Raw genomic sequence first — 14,539 nt, 5'->3', positions numbered from 1 at the left:
ATCCCTCACTCATGTCTGTCCCGTCTGTAACAACTGAAAATAAAATAAATAATAAAAACAAAGGTCGATCAAATGGACCAATACGGCAATGCCATGATGATCCATTTGGCAAAATAAATCCATTGGGTATCCTTGTTGGTCTTCAGACAACAATTCTGACGGCTAAAGAACCAAATGGGACAGGCGAAAAAAAAAAAAAAAAAAAAAAAAAATAATAATAATATTCTATCACCACATTATTTGTGATCAATGGGTTTGCTGGGTTAGGGGTGTGTGTGTGTGGGGGGGGGCTTTAGGCTTTGGCCCCCACCCCTGCCACCAGTATATTTTTAAGCAAGTATTTCTTACTTTTATTTGAATATTCAGTTTCCTACCATCTGCTCTTAAAGGGTAATCACCAGGTAACCTGCCCTCCCCCCTTGCACACATGCACACAAACAAAACACACAGTATAATTCACACTCTAATTATAGTAAATAAATATTTATGTCATTTACACCATCAAACTTAGACAGCTAAGGATGAAGAACCTTTTGTTCTTTAAAGAACCAGCAGACAAAATAAAAAGGTTCTTTGACGAGAGTGGAGTGAATGAAGATGAGTCTTCATAGTGACTCTGGAGTATGCATGTGCATTTTTCATGAAGAAGTTAAAGGATCTTGATGAATTCTTGATTATTATTGTTTATTACAGCTGGTAATAATCAATATTAATACATTATTACAAATAATTGATGCAATTTTTCATTAACAGCTGAAGAAGATGTCAGATATCAACTTATTTTTTCACATTTTGACCTTTGGTCTTTACAGTGTATTAACTGAGGAGTGATATGATTCTAACTCTACAGTATGTTGGCATCACAAGAGTCAGGCTGCAAAATCTGCAACGTAACTATCAGTTTAACAGTCTTCCTAAACCAGGGATAGAAAAACGCATAGATAAGTGGATTTAGACAGGAATTACAATAAAGTAACCAGACCCCAAAAACGGAAAATTCCACACCGGTTGATGTGTCCTGCCCTGCGAGCGAGGGATAAAAGTAAGGACAGAAACACATCAGAAACACAACCACAACAACACCAATAGTTGCAGCTGCTTTTCTCTCAGACTTCTTAATGTGAGCTGAACCCTTTGAAGTAACAAAGGCAACATGAGATCTCATAGCCTGAGCATGAGACACAGCCACCAGAAATACTCTCACGTACAGAAATATAATCACAGCAGTGGGGCCGATGAAGGTAACTACGACATCAAAAGCACCAGTTATGAAATCAATTACAACTATGCATTCCCCGTCACAAGAATTATATCTGTCTGGCTGCTTCAGAAAGTTGTTTAGTATTGTGCCGTTATACAGCAGCGAACAGGCCCAACACAGACAGACACTGATCTGGACTTTTCTTTCAGTAACTGTGGTGGGGTATGACAAGGGGTCACAAATAGCTACATACCGGTCAAATGAAATAAGCACCATGTTTCCTACTGAGGCAGATGTGAGAACAAAAGAGGCATAGTAAAACAGTCCACACATGAAGGTGCCCAAAACCCAGCAGCCCCCTAAAAGGAGGATTCGAGGCGGCATCAGCAGAAGGCCAACAAGGAAGTCTGAGACAGCGAGAGAGAGGAGGAAGAGGTTGGTTTGGTTGTGAAGCTGCCTGAGAAGAAAAACAAAGAAAGATGTAACATAATATTAATAAACCTGCAGCAGGTGGACCAGCTGCTACAGTAATGCACCAAGTCTGAAAGTAAAACAACATACAATAAACAATCCAGTGCAACAAAGTAGGGCAAATCTCTCGTTTCCACATCATTCTGAGAGGAGGAGGTTAAATAGTACAAACATTTATCACATCAGCTGTTCCTTTCTAAAAGAGCTATTACAGTTTAGTAAAGGCCACATGTGAAGAGTACTCTGTAGCTAATCCAAGTATGCTCAAGTCAAACACAATATATTAAAGTTTACTTCAACACCTGAAGTGGGAGATAGAGATGATGACCAGGACGTTGAGAGTCACTGTGAGCAGAGAGATGCAGGAAAGCAGAATGTACAGAAAAATGGTCTGACTGTGATGTTGCAGCGGCTTCCTACAGGAGGTGTTGAGGAGCTGTGGAAAGCAGAGTTGTTGTCCATACAGGTTCTCCATGAGCAGAAAGGGAAAAGAAGATGAAAGCTGCTGAACACTGGCACCTTTCTGACTAAAGCTATCCGTGTAATGTGACTTACCTTACTCCTCCTACTCCTTTTCTCCATCCACCACACCCCAGAAAATCTCTTGTGCGATATTCTCTAACGAATTCACTGGAAATGCACATGATAGCACGTCCTGAGATTTACTTATGCTTCACAGCTTGACAAAAATAAAAATAAAAACGCACCCATTCCACCGACACATCATTTCATTTCCTGCTGTTTCTCCTGGATTTCAGGAGCACGAGTCTAAGAAGGGATGCCTATGCCTCCTGTCCAGCCACCTATCCTTCTTTTTCTGGGCTCCAAAGACATAATGTCACCAGCATGTCATGGGTCTACCACAGGGTCTTGTGATAAACATTCCCCAAACACCTCATCCAAGTGTCCAAGAAGCATCATATCTGTTGTGATAGTAATTTTACAATGTATGTTGAAGGGATATTACTGCCCTCTGTTGGTGTGTCTGTGCATTACATGCAATAAAAGGTGTTTGTTAAAAACATCAGGTTATGGGCCCAGAGGTCGCCAAGGGAAGCTGCTAACACGTTTTCTTTTGGGAGTCATAAACAGAATTGTGGGATTCACAATGGAAGATAGACTGTTTATTGACAAGCTGAGCGGACCGGAGAATTGGGCAACGGAAATTTCAACTGGAGCACCTGTTGAAGGCAAAAGGACTGTGGGGTATGGTGGAGGAGACGGAGCAGTTAGCTGCGGATGCTAATGCCCAAGCACGAGCTGAATTTGAATGGAAGAAAGAAAAGGCTTTTTCAGTGCTGGTACTGAATGTAAGTACACCCCAATTGTACTTGATAACAATCTGTAAAACACCCAAAGAAGCATGGGAGATGCTAAAAGCACAGTTTGAAAGAGATACTGTTGCTAACAAGCTATTTCTGAAGAAGAAGTACTTCCAGTGTGAAATGAAGGAAGGAGAACATCTCAATGATCATTTAAAGAGGATGAAGGAACTTACTGATCAGCTAGGGGCAATGGGTTCTGTAATTGAAGAGGACGATCAAATTGTCACCCTTCTAGGTAGTTTGCCACCCAGCTATGCAACTGTTGTTACTGCTTTGGAGACAAAGATGGACAGTCTGACGCTACAGTTTGTTCAACAAGCCTTGATAAATGAGGAACAAAAGCGAGTGCTTACTGACAACACCACTGTGTCCAGTAGTGTATCAGCGATATCATCTCAGATGCATAGAAATGAACAGAGTGGATCAAAAACAGTGGGAGAAAACAGCTCCGACTCATGGAGATGTTACAAATGTGGGAAGGAAGGACATATCAAGCGTGATTGTCCAAGCATTAAAAAGAAATACAAGGCCCACAAGGCTAAAAGTGTAGTATATAAGGACAAAGAGGACGCATTTGAGGGAGCTTTTGTTGTAAATGAGTCATGTGAAAGTGATGCACAACAAGAAGAATGGTTAATTGATTCAGGAGCGTCAAAGCACATGACATGGAATAAAGAAGCTTTACAGAACTACCAAGAGTTTTCAGAACCACAAACAGTGAAACTCGGTGATGGCAGAGTAGTGGAGGCTTTAGGTCTGGGCAACATAACAATGAAAATGTCATTCAGAGTTAGTGATGGAAAAGATGTCACAATGTATGATGTGCTGTATGTTCCCAAATTATCAATGAACCTTTTCTCAGTGGGAGCTGCTGCCAAGAAGGGAAACACAGTGAAGTTCAAAAGGACTCATTGCTACATAAGAGGAAAGAATGGAACTCTCCATGGAATGGGAACACAAAGATCTGACGGTTTGTATCAGCTGGATATCGAGGGAAACTGCACAACTTGTCATGGAGCGTCAACTGCTTCAGTTCCAGCAAGTATGTGGCATCAGCCCCTAGGTCACACTACAAATCTGAAAAAGGTCAAAAACTTGGTAAAAGGAGTTAGCTTTACAAATGAAGAGGAGGACATTTTTTGTGAAGCTTGTGTTGAGGGCAAATTATCAAGAAAGCTTTACAAATCAGTGGGAGAAATGCGATCGAAACGCAAGTTGCAATTAGTGCATAGTGACGTTTGTGGTCCTTTTCAAACTGAGTCACTAGGAGGAAAAAAGTACTTTGTAACTTTCATTGATGACTACTTCAGATGTTGTAAAGTGTATTTCATAAGAGAAAAAACAGAAGTCCTCAGCAACTTCAAAGAGTTTGAAAGAATCTTCTCAAATGAATGTGGACAGGGAGTAATAAGACTCAGAACTGACAATGGTGGGGAATACACATCTAAAGAGTTTCAAGAATATTTGAAAGCTCAAGGCATCCACCATGAAATGACTGAAATGACACCACAGCAAAATGGTGTTGCAGAGAGAAAAAACAGAACTCTAGTGGAATCAGCTAGAAGCATGCTGTCACATGCAAAGTTGCCAAACACATTCTGGGCAGAAGCTGTTGCTACTGCAGCTTACATACAGAATAGGCTCCCAACATCTGCTTTAAAGAACGAAACACCCTATCAGAGATGGTATGGAAAAAAAACAGGCATTAGCCATATGAAAGTATTTGGATGTGTTGCTTACGCTCATGTTCCAGACACAGAGAGAAAGAAGCTGGACAAAAAGGCAGTGAAAGTTCCTGGGATATGCAACCAATGCAAAAGGCTACCGACTGTGGGATGAGGAAAAAGGAAAAATACTGATTCGACGAGATGTGGTCTTCAATGAAACAGAGTTTAAATGCAAACAAAGTGAAAAAGATCTCGGTTTGGGGAATGAGGTGACAGAACACACGGGTGAAAGACAAACAAGTACTGAGGAGACTGTCGCCAGTGAGGCTGCAAAAGGAGATCAGCGGATCAGAAGACCTCCAAACAGATATGGATTTGAGGAGTTTGCTGATGCAGCTACAGTTGACCATTATGCAAACATCTGTTGTGTCACAGAACCAAATACACTGGAAGAGGCTATGTCAAGTCCAAATGCAAAGGAGTGGAAAGAAGCAGCTGGTTTGGAATATGAGTCACTGCTAGAAAATGGCACATGGGATTTAGTGGATCTACCAAAGGATCACAAAACAGTTGGATCAAAATGGGTCTTTAAAGTTAAGCATCACAGTGATGGACAAGTGGAAAGGTACAAGTGCAGACTTGTTGCCAAAGGCTATTCACAGATTTATGGTGCAGACTATGATGAAACATTCTCTCCAGCTGTACGATTTGGTTCAATTCGTACATTGTTGTCATTTGCTGTGCAAAACAATCTAAATGTGCATCAAATGGATGTTGTGACTGCATTCTTGAATGGACACCTGGAAGAGGAAATCTACATGAGCAGCCAGAGGGTTACATCAAACCTGGACAGGAACATCTAGTGTGCAAACTAAACAAGTCAATATATGGACTGAAGCAGTCGCCACGTTGCTGGAGCAAAGCTTTTACAGAGTTCATGAAAAGTATTGGTTTTACACAGAGTACTTCAGATCAGTGTGTGTTTGTTAGAACAGGTCAGGAGTTGGAAATATTGGCTGTGTATGTTGATCTGATTTTGATTACAGAATCAGCAGAGAGCATGAAGACCTTAAAGGACACTCTGAAGAAACACTACAAAATGAAGGACATGTGTGAGCTATCCTACATTCTGGGCATCTCTGTGGTCCAAGACAAGGACAAAAACCATGTTATGCTTCATCAGAGACAGTATATTGAAAACATACTACACAGCAAATTCAGCATGTCCAAATTAACACTGTCAGATTTGATTTCAACACTATTAAAGTGTCTATATGGGTCCACACCAGAGAGTGTTAATTTAACTCTGATTTAGTGTTAAACACCAAATCTGTCTGGAGTTGATAATTTAACACTTGGTGTTAAGAGTTTATATATTAACTCTCAAAGAGTATTTTAGTTTAACTACGTAAGGGTTATCTTCTAATTAATTCTAAAAAGCAGGAATTTTACTGTTCTGAACTTCTAGAAATTTCTTTTTGAAATAAACATTTACTAAAAAGACGCAATGGTTTTTGAAAAACATTTATTCTGAACTGTGCACCACAATTTCAAAACATTTTCTGAAAGATGTAACAGTGTACATGTTCTCCCTTTCATTAGAACTTTGTTTATCACAAGGTCTGACATAGGTGAGCTGGCAAATGCAAATAACAGCATTCTCATCACTTATTTCAATAAATACAAAATACAATATACATGTCCTTCATTCATCACTTTGTGGAACTTCAACGCACTTCTGCTCTCCCCCATATTCCATCTTCACAAGCATATCCTCTGTGGAGATTGAATAAAAAATAGTTGACACTAATTAATGGCACAAATCAATTGCAGCACAGTAAAAAAAAGGAAACCTTTTTGAGCCATTACTTGTGTAAAGTATTTTCCCAAAAGACAAGGACACAGGCAACAGGTAATACTGAACTAAATGTAAAACCTCAACCTTTTTCATTTTTACCTAAACCGTGTGCACAAAACTCTGGAGGGATCTAAATGCTAACGTAGAACCCAGTCAGGACGTCTGCTACTGCTGTTTGCTCGTTTTTTTATGGGAGATCATTTTCAGGCTTCAAGTAGCACCATTATACCAACATTTACATTCCAGACACTGTTTTAGGTGTATTTGACCAAAGGTTTGACTGAAAATTCACCTGCAAGCTTTTTTTCAAGGCTATGGTATTTGCCCGCAAACAATACCTTTCAGCTAGCTAAAACAGAATATTATGCTATCAGCAAGCAACATGGCTAATGCCTTTCAGCTAGCTAAAACAGAATATTATGCTATCAGCGAGCAACATGGCTAATGCCTTTCACACAGCTTAGTCTCAACTCCAAAGAGCCACAGACGTAAAAGCTAATAATAATAATTGAAACAATCTTTGAAAAAATGACTTACCAAGCATGGCAAACAACTCAAATATGTAGAGCAAAATGTTCTGAAACGGCTTCACTTCAGCTTCGATTGGAGCCTATGGTGCTGGGGGCGGAGTCTGTTAATTTACTCTATTGGTGTCATAGCCCCTGTAGGAGTTCAGAGTTAAGAGGTCAAGAGTTAATGTTTCCATTGTAACACCTCCAGATTTGACATAGAAACACTCATTTTTAACACTCGATTTTAACTACTATCATTTTACACCTCAGAGTTACATTAAAAGAATGTGACTCTACTTAGAGTAAAATTAACTCTAAGACTACTAACACCAAAACATTTAACACTTTTGAATTTGCTGTGTACAAACGTATGGAATGGACAGTGCCAATCCAGTAGCAACTCCAGCTGACACAAATGTCAAATTAAGAAAGAGTGATGATGTCAGTCAACCTGTAAACCCAAGCATGCATCAGTCAATGGTTGGAAGTTTATTGTATGCTGCCATGGCCACACGACCAGATATTGCACAAGCAGTGAGTGTGGTGTCAAGGTTCAATGCAAACCCAAACACTAAACACCTGACAGCTGTGAAAAGAATCCTGAGATATTTGAAAGGAACTCTAAACCTGGGGCTAAAATATCAAAGGACAGAAACAGGAACCTTGGTTGGGTATTCAGATGGTGATTGGGCAGGTGATCAGGACGATCGACGTTCTACAACTGGAAACATCTTTCTACTTGCAGGAGGTGCAGTCAGTTGGCTTAGCAAGAAACAAGCAACAGTTGCACTTTCAACTGCAGAGGCTGAGTATATTGCTTTGAGCCAAGCTGCACAAGAAGGAGTTTGGTTAAGACGACTACTAACTGAGCTTGGAATGGACACCAAAGCAACAGTGATCCTGGAGGACAATCAAGGAGCAATTGCAATTGCAAAAAATCCAGTCGATCATGCAAGAACAAAGCACATAGACATTCGTTACCACTACATTCGTGAATGTGTGCAAAATGGACAAATCCAGCTGAAGTACTGCTGTACAGAAAACATGAAGGCTGACATGTTAACCAAACCACTGCCTAGACAAAAGTTTGAGTATCTCAGAGGGAAGATTGGACTGTGTTCAGTTTAAAAGGGCTATCATATGCTTAACATGCCTATACTATGCTTATGTTAAGATGTCATGCATATAACTGTAATGTAGAATAATAGTTTTGTCTAAGATTGACACAGTACATTTTTTGTGTGAGTTCAAAAACAAAAGAGGAAATGTTTATTTTCTAGTAACACTGTGATATAGGTGCATAATGTTGTTGTTTTTTGAAAGAAATAAGCAATGGCAGTCAAGTAAGTGAACTCCATGGTAAAATTAAGTGGGAGTGTTGTAATAGTAATTTTACAATGTATGTTGAAGGGATATTACTGCCCTCTGTTGGTGTGTCTGTGCATTACATGCAATAAAAGGTGTTTGTTAAAAACATCAATATCCAGATGTCTGACCCATTTCACCGGGTTCCTTTTGATGTGAAGGAGTAACAGTTCTCTTCTCAATCAGAATCTAAATCAGAAAACTTTATTAATCCCGAAGTAAATAATGTTGTTACAGTTGCTCCAAGAGAAAAAGAACAGTAACAGACTGAACTAATTAAATAATACAATATATTACAAAGTTACAAAATAAAAGAAATAGGTCTAATATAGCTCAATTACAAATATAAATACCAGAAGTTCTTCTTTTTTAGTGTCTTTTCACTAGAAAACTAAAATATCTTTGATATCAGCAGTAGCTACCACTCGATCCTTGCAAAACTGCACAAGGACACCCAGAAGGCTGTTGTTGACCTTGCATAAACTGTTGTCTCATTCCAGGTCAATTCTTCAGCATTCGACTGAGTAAAGCAAGAGGGTGACTGGCTTGCTGTCTGTTGTTGGGGAGTCGTGGTCTTGGAGAATGAAACTATTTGTTTCATCCTGGTAGAAATGCTCTTCAGCTATTTTGAGGAAGGCCAGCTCTTTTATGGAGTAAAAACCTTTTTCATCTGTTTGTGTCTCCCACTTCATCAAACAACCTGTCATATGTTCCAGACTTGGAAGAGTTTGTCACTGAGCAACCTTGAGAGCTGAAGCTTTCCTTTACTGGGATGCTGTTTTGACATGGTAAGAAATAGCTCGATTTGCTGTTTCTTTTGAAAATAAACATACTGGACAACTGGACCCATCTGTGTTGGATTTGTGGGCTCCCATCTGGAACACTTGCCTTGGGGGTGTTATGGCTCAGTAGCCAGCAGTGAGAGATGAAACCAAAAGCAGAGCTTAGTGATTCGAAGATTTTATTTACAGAAACAAAGTACAACACAATGACCAAGAACTAAGGCTATGAAACCGGATTCGAGCAAATGAACTATGAACGTGCAAGTGTGGGGATTATATCATTTTATATCATTTTATATCAGGTTGATTCTTTTACATCTTTTTATTTAGCTTTGAACAGTGTCATTTATTAAACATTTATTAAACATACAGTTTCAATCAGGTTATTACGCACATTGCATTTGTGCTTATGATAGAGTTGAGCATACAGTCTAAGGAAGGTTAAAAGCGTCGTTCAGCGCTATGTCTGAACCAACACGTTCTCACTCCCAAACCGTAACATTTTATGCTAGGTGACAAATCGTCAACATATTACGTTTTCGGCTACCCACCACGTTCCTAAATGACGACCTCGGAAAAGTGAGGAAATATGAGAACTGTATGGACTCAATCTACACATGTTCGCTCTTTTTCTTCAAATCGCTTAGAAACACGCTATTTAACATCATTAAAGTCCTGGTTAAGGTCAGGAAAAAGGTTATGGTTAGGGCTGGAATACAGGGCTGGAACGTCTATTACCACGGGAGCGTCATTGCACTGGATTTCGCCCATAACCCGCCGCGTACCATAAGAACGCCGAGGGTCTCCTTTCGCGTTCCCCAGGAACGCCGCGGGACGTGACAAAACGTCGGCATATTACGCCTCGGGAGTGAGAACGGGCTGGTCTGAACTGATATATTGATGAAATGACCTGTATGCTGTGAATGAAGGCCTAACACGCTCACATACACATAGATATGAAATATAATTTCAAGGGTAAAGGTGAAAGACTTTGTCTCTGCTTAGCAACTAGTGATCCGGGGTCCACAGGAAACATCTGGGGGGGCCAGACAACCAAATAAGGAGGAAACTTGTTGAACTGTCGTTAATTATAACCTGTACATGTGATGTTTTTTCTGACGCGAGTCGGGGCGTTAACCCTGACATAATAAAACCATGCTGAAAGTATGTTTTGACGGAAGATCTGTATTGACAATATAGAGCTGTATCTTTCCACACGTTTTTTTTTTTTTTTTTTTTTTTTGCCTGTCCCATTTGGTTCTTTAGCCGTCAGAATTGTTGTCTGAAGACCAACAAGGATACCCAATGGATTTATTTTGCCAAATGGATCATCATGGCATTGCCGTATTGGTCCATTTGATCGACCTTTGTTTTTATTATTTATTTTATTTTATTTTCAGTTGTTACAGACGGGACAGACATGAGTGAGGGATAGGAAAGGGAGAAAGAAAGAGGAAGGAAAAGAAAAACAGAAGGGGAGAGGGACAGTGAGAAAGGGGGAAAAAAATATCTCCTGGATCACCTGTTGAGAGAAAAAGAATAGAAAACAAGCAAAAAAAAAACAAAACAAAGCAACATACTATACACAACACCATCGCATTAATCTAGCTAAGTGTAAACAGCAGTAAATACTAAATATTGAATGTTGTTGTGCAGCACGCAGGACAGACAGCGCACAATGTGCTTTGAAGTAGCAGCCAAGAAAGGTGTGATTTAAGTCTACAAACAGCGAACACCCGTGTGCACACCTGTGTGGATCGGCGCGCTTGTATTCAAATGGTTTCCCCATGTAATGGTCTGCTAGAGGATGTAGAGAGCCATAGCCCTGTCCCCCAGGGCATGAAGCAGGCATGGAGGAGATCCAGGCCCCAGACATCCAGAGGCCCCAGAGTGCAAGAGCCCAAGGAGGACCACCGGAGGGGCATCCGTGCCACCTTCATGGGAAGGGCTGAGGATCCCCAGACGAGGGGTCACCCAGTAGCCACCAGGCAGAAGCTAGAGGGGGCTGCACCGGCGTGCCCGCCGGCTCTGCCGGCAGCCAGCTGTGCCAGAGTGAACCGAGCCGCAGGCACAGAGGCCGGAGGCCCGAGGGCCCTCCGCGCCCCGGAAGAGGCCTGACTGAGCAGCAGGCGCCAGGCCCCGCCAAGTAGCCACCGGGAGTGAGCTGGCACATGACCTGAGCGCCCAGCCCCGGACACCAAGAACCAACAATGCACCGACTCCTGAGGGCATCAGTCACCGGCAGGGAGTGTGGTGAGGGGAGATAGGCCTCCACACATGTGTTTAATAAAATCATTGCTTTGACGCACTTTGACCAGTAGTCGTTTGTCTCACACCTCAATCACGGATCGGGACACAAGCTAGAGTATTAAACACATCTAACATGGAATATGAAGCTCCAGACCAGGCAGACATGAGCTTAAACTGGCTGGTTCAGCAGGAAAACTGTGGTTCAAGAATCAGCGGTCTAGGGCACTGAAACAGAGGGAAAGGAGAGTCAGGGTGGTTGTGGGAAGTGGTGAAAACGTCTAAGCCTTAGTTGCCTCAGAAAATAGAGACGACTCTGGCCCTTCCTGTAAAGTGCAGTGGTGTTTTTAACCCAGTCCAGTTTATTATCAGTGTGTACTCCGAGGTATTTACAGCCCTCCACGATGTCCACATCGACCCGCTGGATTGAAACAGGGGTCAGGTGTTTCCTGGTCTTCCTAAAGTCCATAATCAATTCTTTGGTCTTTGCCACGTTGAGCTGCAGCTGATTCTGCTCGCACCACGTGACAAAGGAGTCGACCACATCCCGGTACGCTGACTCATCACTCTCACTGATGCATCCAACCACCGCAGAGTCATCAGGAAACCTCTGAAGCTGGCTGAAGTCTGTGGTGTAGAGGGTGACGAGGAAGGGGTGCAATGAAGAAGACGCACATACTGTGACTTTCCTGTCACATCCTCAACAATCCAGGACACGACAAGCATCCACATTCATTGCTGTTAGCTTATCACCCAGGAGAGTTGGCATGATTTCGCTCACAGTGCTCGCCTTCTGATCCAGTCTTCATGAGCCTGGACATGAGTGAAAGTGACAGGTGGGGTGTCAAGACTCACAGGAGGCTTTGGCCATGTCCACGCGAATACGTTTTCGTTTGAAAACGTATCTTTTTGTCTCCGTTCGGCCTTCACTCCACACTGAGACGGCATTTTCGGTCAAGGAAAACGGAGCAAAAACAATTGAAAACGCTGTTTTCACGTGGCAGTGTGGACAGCGTGACCGCAGACTTTTGGAAAGATGACGCATTTTAGTTAGAGATGGCACGATACCACTTTTTTATGTCCGATACCGATATCATAAATTTGGATATCTGCCAATACCGATATGAATCTGATATTGTGTGTTTTTTAATCAATAAAACTGTTTTTTTTAATATCTTGCTGCATTTTGTATAAGTTTATACTCAAGTTTAAATAAATAACAACACTAAAGCTATTCTGTTAAACCTGTATGTAAAAAATACACTGCAGCCAAAATATTTCATAGTTCAGCAAAACTGATCAATCTAATAAACTTAAACCTGCTCCATCCTCCCTATTCTTGTATTTTAAACAGTACTTAGCAGAGATATTGAGCAACCTAACTAATAGGGTTGCAAACTCCCAGCAAAAATAAATAGGGAACCACCCCCCACCTCATGATGCTTAATCGATGTAATCAACTTTAATTTGATGCAGTGTGAAAAAAAATGCACAGAAATAAATAATTTTTTAAGAATAATTAAACAGATTCAACATCTTTCTTCAACAGAACTGCAGACTGCACAGATGGTTCCCAAAGGAAAAAGTACTATAGCTTACTAGGGTATATTAGACTTAACAGTTACTATATACAGTAATGGACGTCTATATATTTTACATCAGATTAAAACTTTGGGTGTAAGATTCAGATAATTATTTATTAAAAGCTCGACATTTTAAATGAGAATAAGAAAGAAAAGTATGTCTTTGTGCCCCCTTTTCCCTGTTCATGCCCTATCGGCCCCCCTGGCTAAACTTTGCTAGATCCGCCCCTGCACAGTTACGTCAGCTGTAGAAAAAGATCCTGGTGTAGAAATAATATTAAATAAATTCTAACAACAGCTGATCAAGCTTAAATGTGCTGCTGTTGTTCAGCCGCTGGTTTCCTCTTTCTGGTGAGAAGTGGGCCAAAAACAAAGAAGAGAGACGGACTCGCGACAGAAAAGCCGAACAGCTGATCATTAATCAGTTTCACGATTGAAGTAGCAGCAGGAGAGAGAGAGAGAGAGAGAGGCAGTCGCTCCATATATCGGTTGTTAAGCTTAACGCTGGAATGCTTTACAGACATTCAGAGATGAACTTACACACTTGCTTTACTTCTCTCTGGGAAAACTTCCTCGGAGATGAAATGCTGGTTTGCTAGCTAGGCTACAAATACACACACACAGCAGGATCGGATTACATTTTTTATTTCTCGCCGATATCCGATCCAGTAATTTGGGTCAGTATCAGACCGATACCGATACGTAATATCGGATCGGTCCATCTCTAATTTTAGTTATATGATGCAGTCATGTAACCAATTAAACTAAGACAGCGGAGCAGCAGTTGTTCTGTTTGCTCTCAGTTTTGAGCCCTATTAAAGATTAATATCAGTCTGCACATGCTCCAGAGAGCTTTTCTTCAAATTCTTTAATTCTCACTCGCTTCTGCAACTTTGTGCTTTTGTGTTCCTCGCAGCAACAACTCCACCTCATTGTTAGTCCATTTAAAAAACTCGCTGCTTTTCCTCGACATTCAGCCACAATTTTCAAAGAGCCGGAAAGTAAATAAACGGCAGACAGAAATGAGTCCGTCTGCCGTTTCTTCTTACTTTACATGCATGCACAGGACTGGACTGTAAGCATTTTAGGTCGTTTCCGTGTGGATGCACAACTCTTTGGAAATGATAGTGTGGACGTGGAGTGTTTTAGACGAAAACGCCGTTTTCAAATTTATCCGGATTAGTGTAGACGTAGCCTGAGGTGCAAAGTGGAGAGAGAGTAGCTGAAGGCTGACCACAGGTAAATCAGTAGGGAGGTGAGCATTTCAATCTGTTGAAAAACACACAGATGGGACGGCCTGAACACAGTGATGGTTTTCATGCCAGTCAACACCTCTCTCACCCCGTCCTAAATGACTGAGCTCCTCACTATAACCATCTTGGTGTCAGCCGGACGTGATTGCTTGGTGAAAGAAAACCACTTCATCTTCAAAAAGCAGTGATAAGATCCCGAGACCCTCAAACCTGGCACCCTTTGCATGTATTCAATTTCTTCAGCCTCCCTCAGCGTACAACTTAACACGGCAGAA

The 14,539-nt window shown here is 41.3% G+C and overlaps 1 protein-coding gene across 1 annotated transcript; it reads right to left on the bottom strand.

The window, feature by feature from the left end:
• Positions 1–213: 213 nt before the first annotated feature.
• On the bottom strand, positions 214–14,455 carry LOC146499978 (trace amine-associated receptor 13c-like). The gene is made up of 3 exons (XM_085136197.1): positions 7,060–14,455; positions 1,975–6,440; positions 214–1,658 (listed from the first exon to the last, which is right to left on the bottom strand). Exons 2-3 carry the CDS (start codon positions 2,145–2,147, stop codon positions 845–847), a joined length of 987 nt encoding a protein of 328 aa, XP_084992323.1. The 5' UTR covers positions 2,148–6,440; positions 7,060–14,455; the 3' UTR covers positions 214–844.
• Positions 14,456–14,539: the final 84 nt, after the last annotated feature.

Source organism: Neolamprologus multifasciatus, chromosome 16, assembly GCF_963576455.1.
Source record: "Neolamprologus multifasciatus chromosome 16, fNeoMul1.2, whole genome shotgun sequence".
Taxonomy (NCBI): Eukaryota; Metazoa; Chordata; class Actinopteri; order Cichliformes; family Cichlidae; genus Neolamprologus; species Neolamprologus multifasciatus.
Note: the sequence above shows the minus strand (reverse complement) of the source record. Positions and strands in the feature narration are given on the sequence as shown.

Coding starts and splice junctions, on each gene's coding strand:
- LOC146499978 (XM_085136197.1), bottom strand. CDS start 2,147: ATGGAGAACCTGTATGGACAACAACTCTGCTTTCCACAGCTCCTCAAC. Junction 1,659..1,974: donor ATCTCTATCTCCCACTTCAG/GTGTTGAAGTAA, acceptor TTTTCTTCTCAG/GCAGCTTCACAACCAAACCA.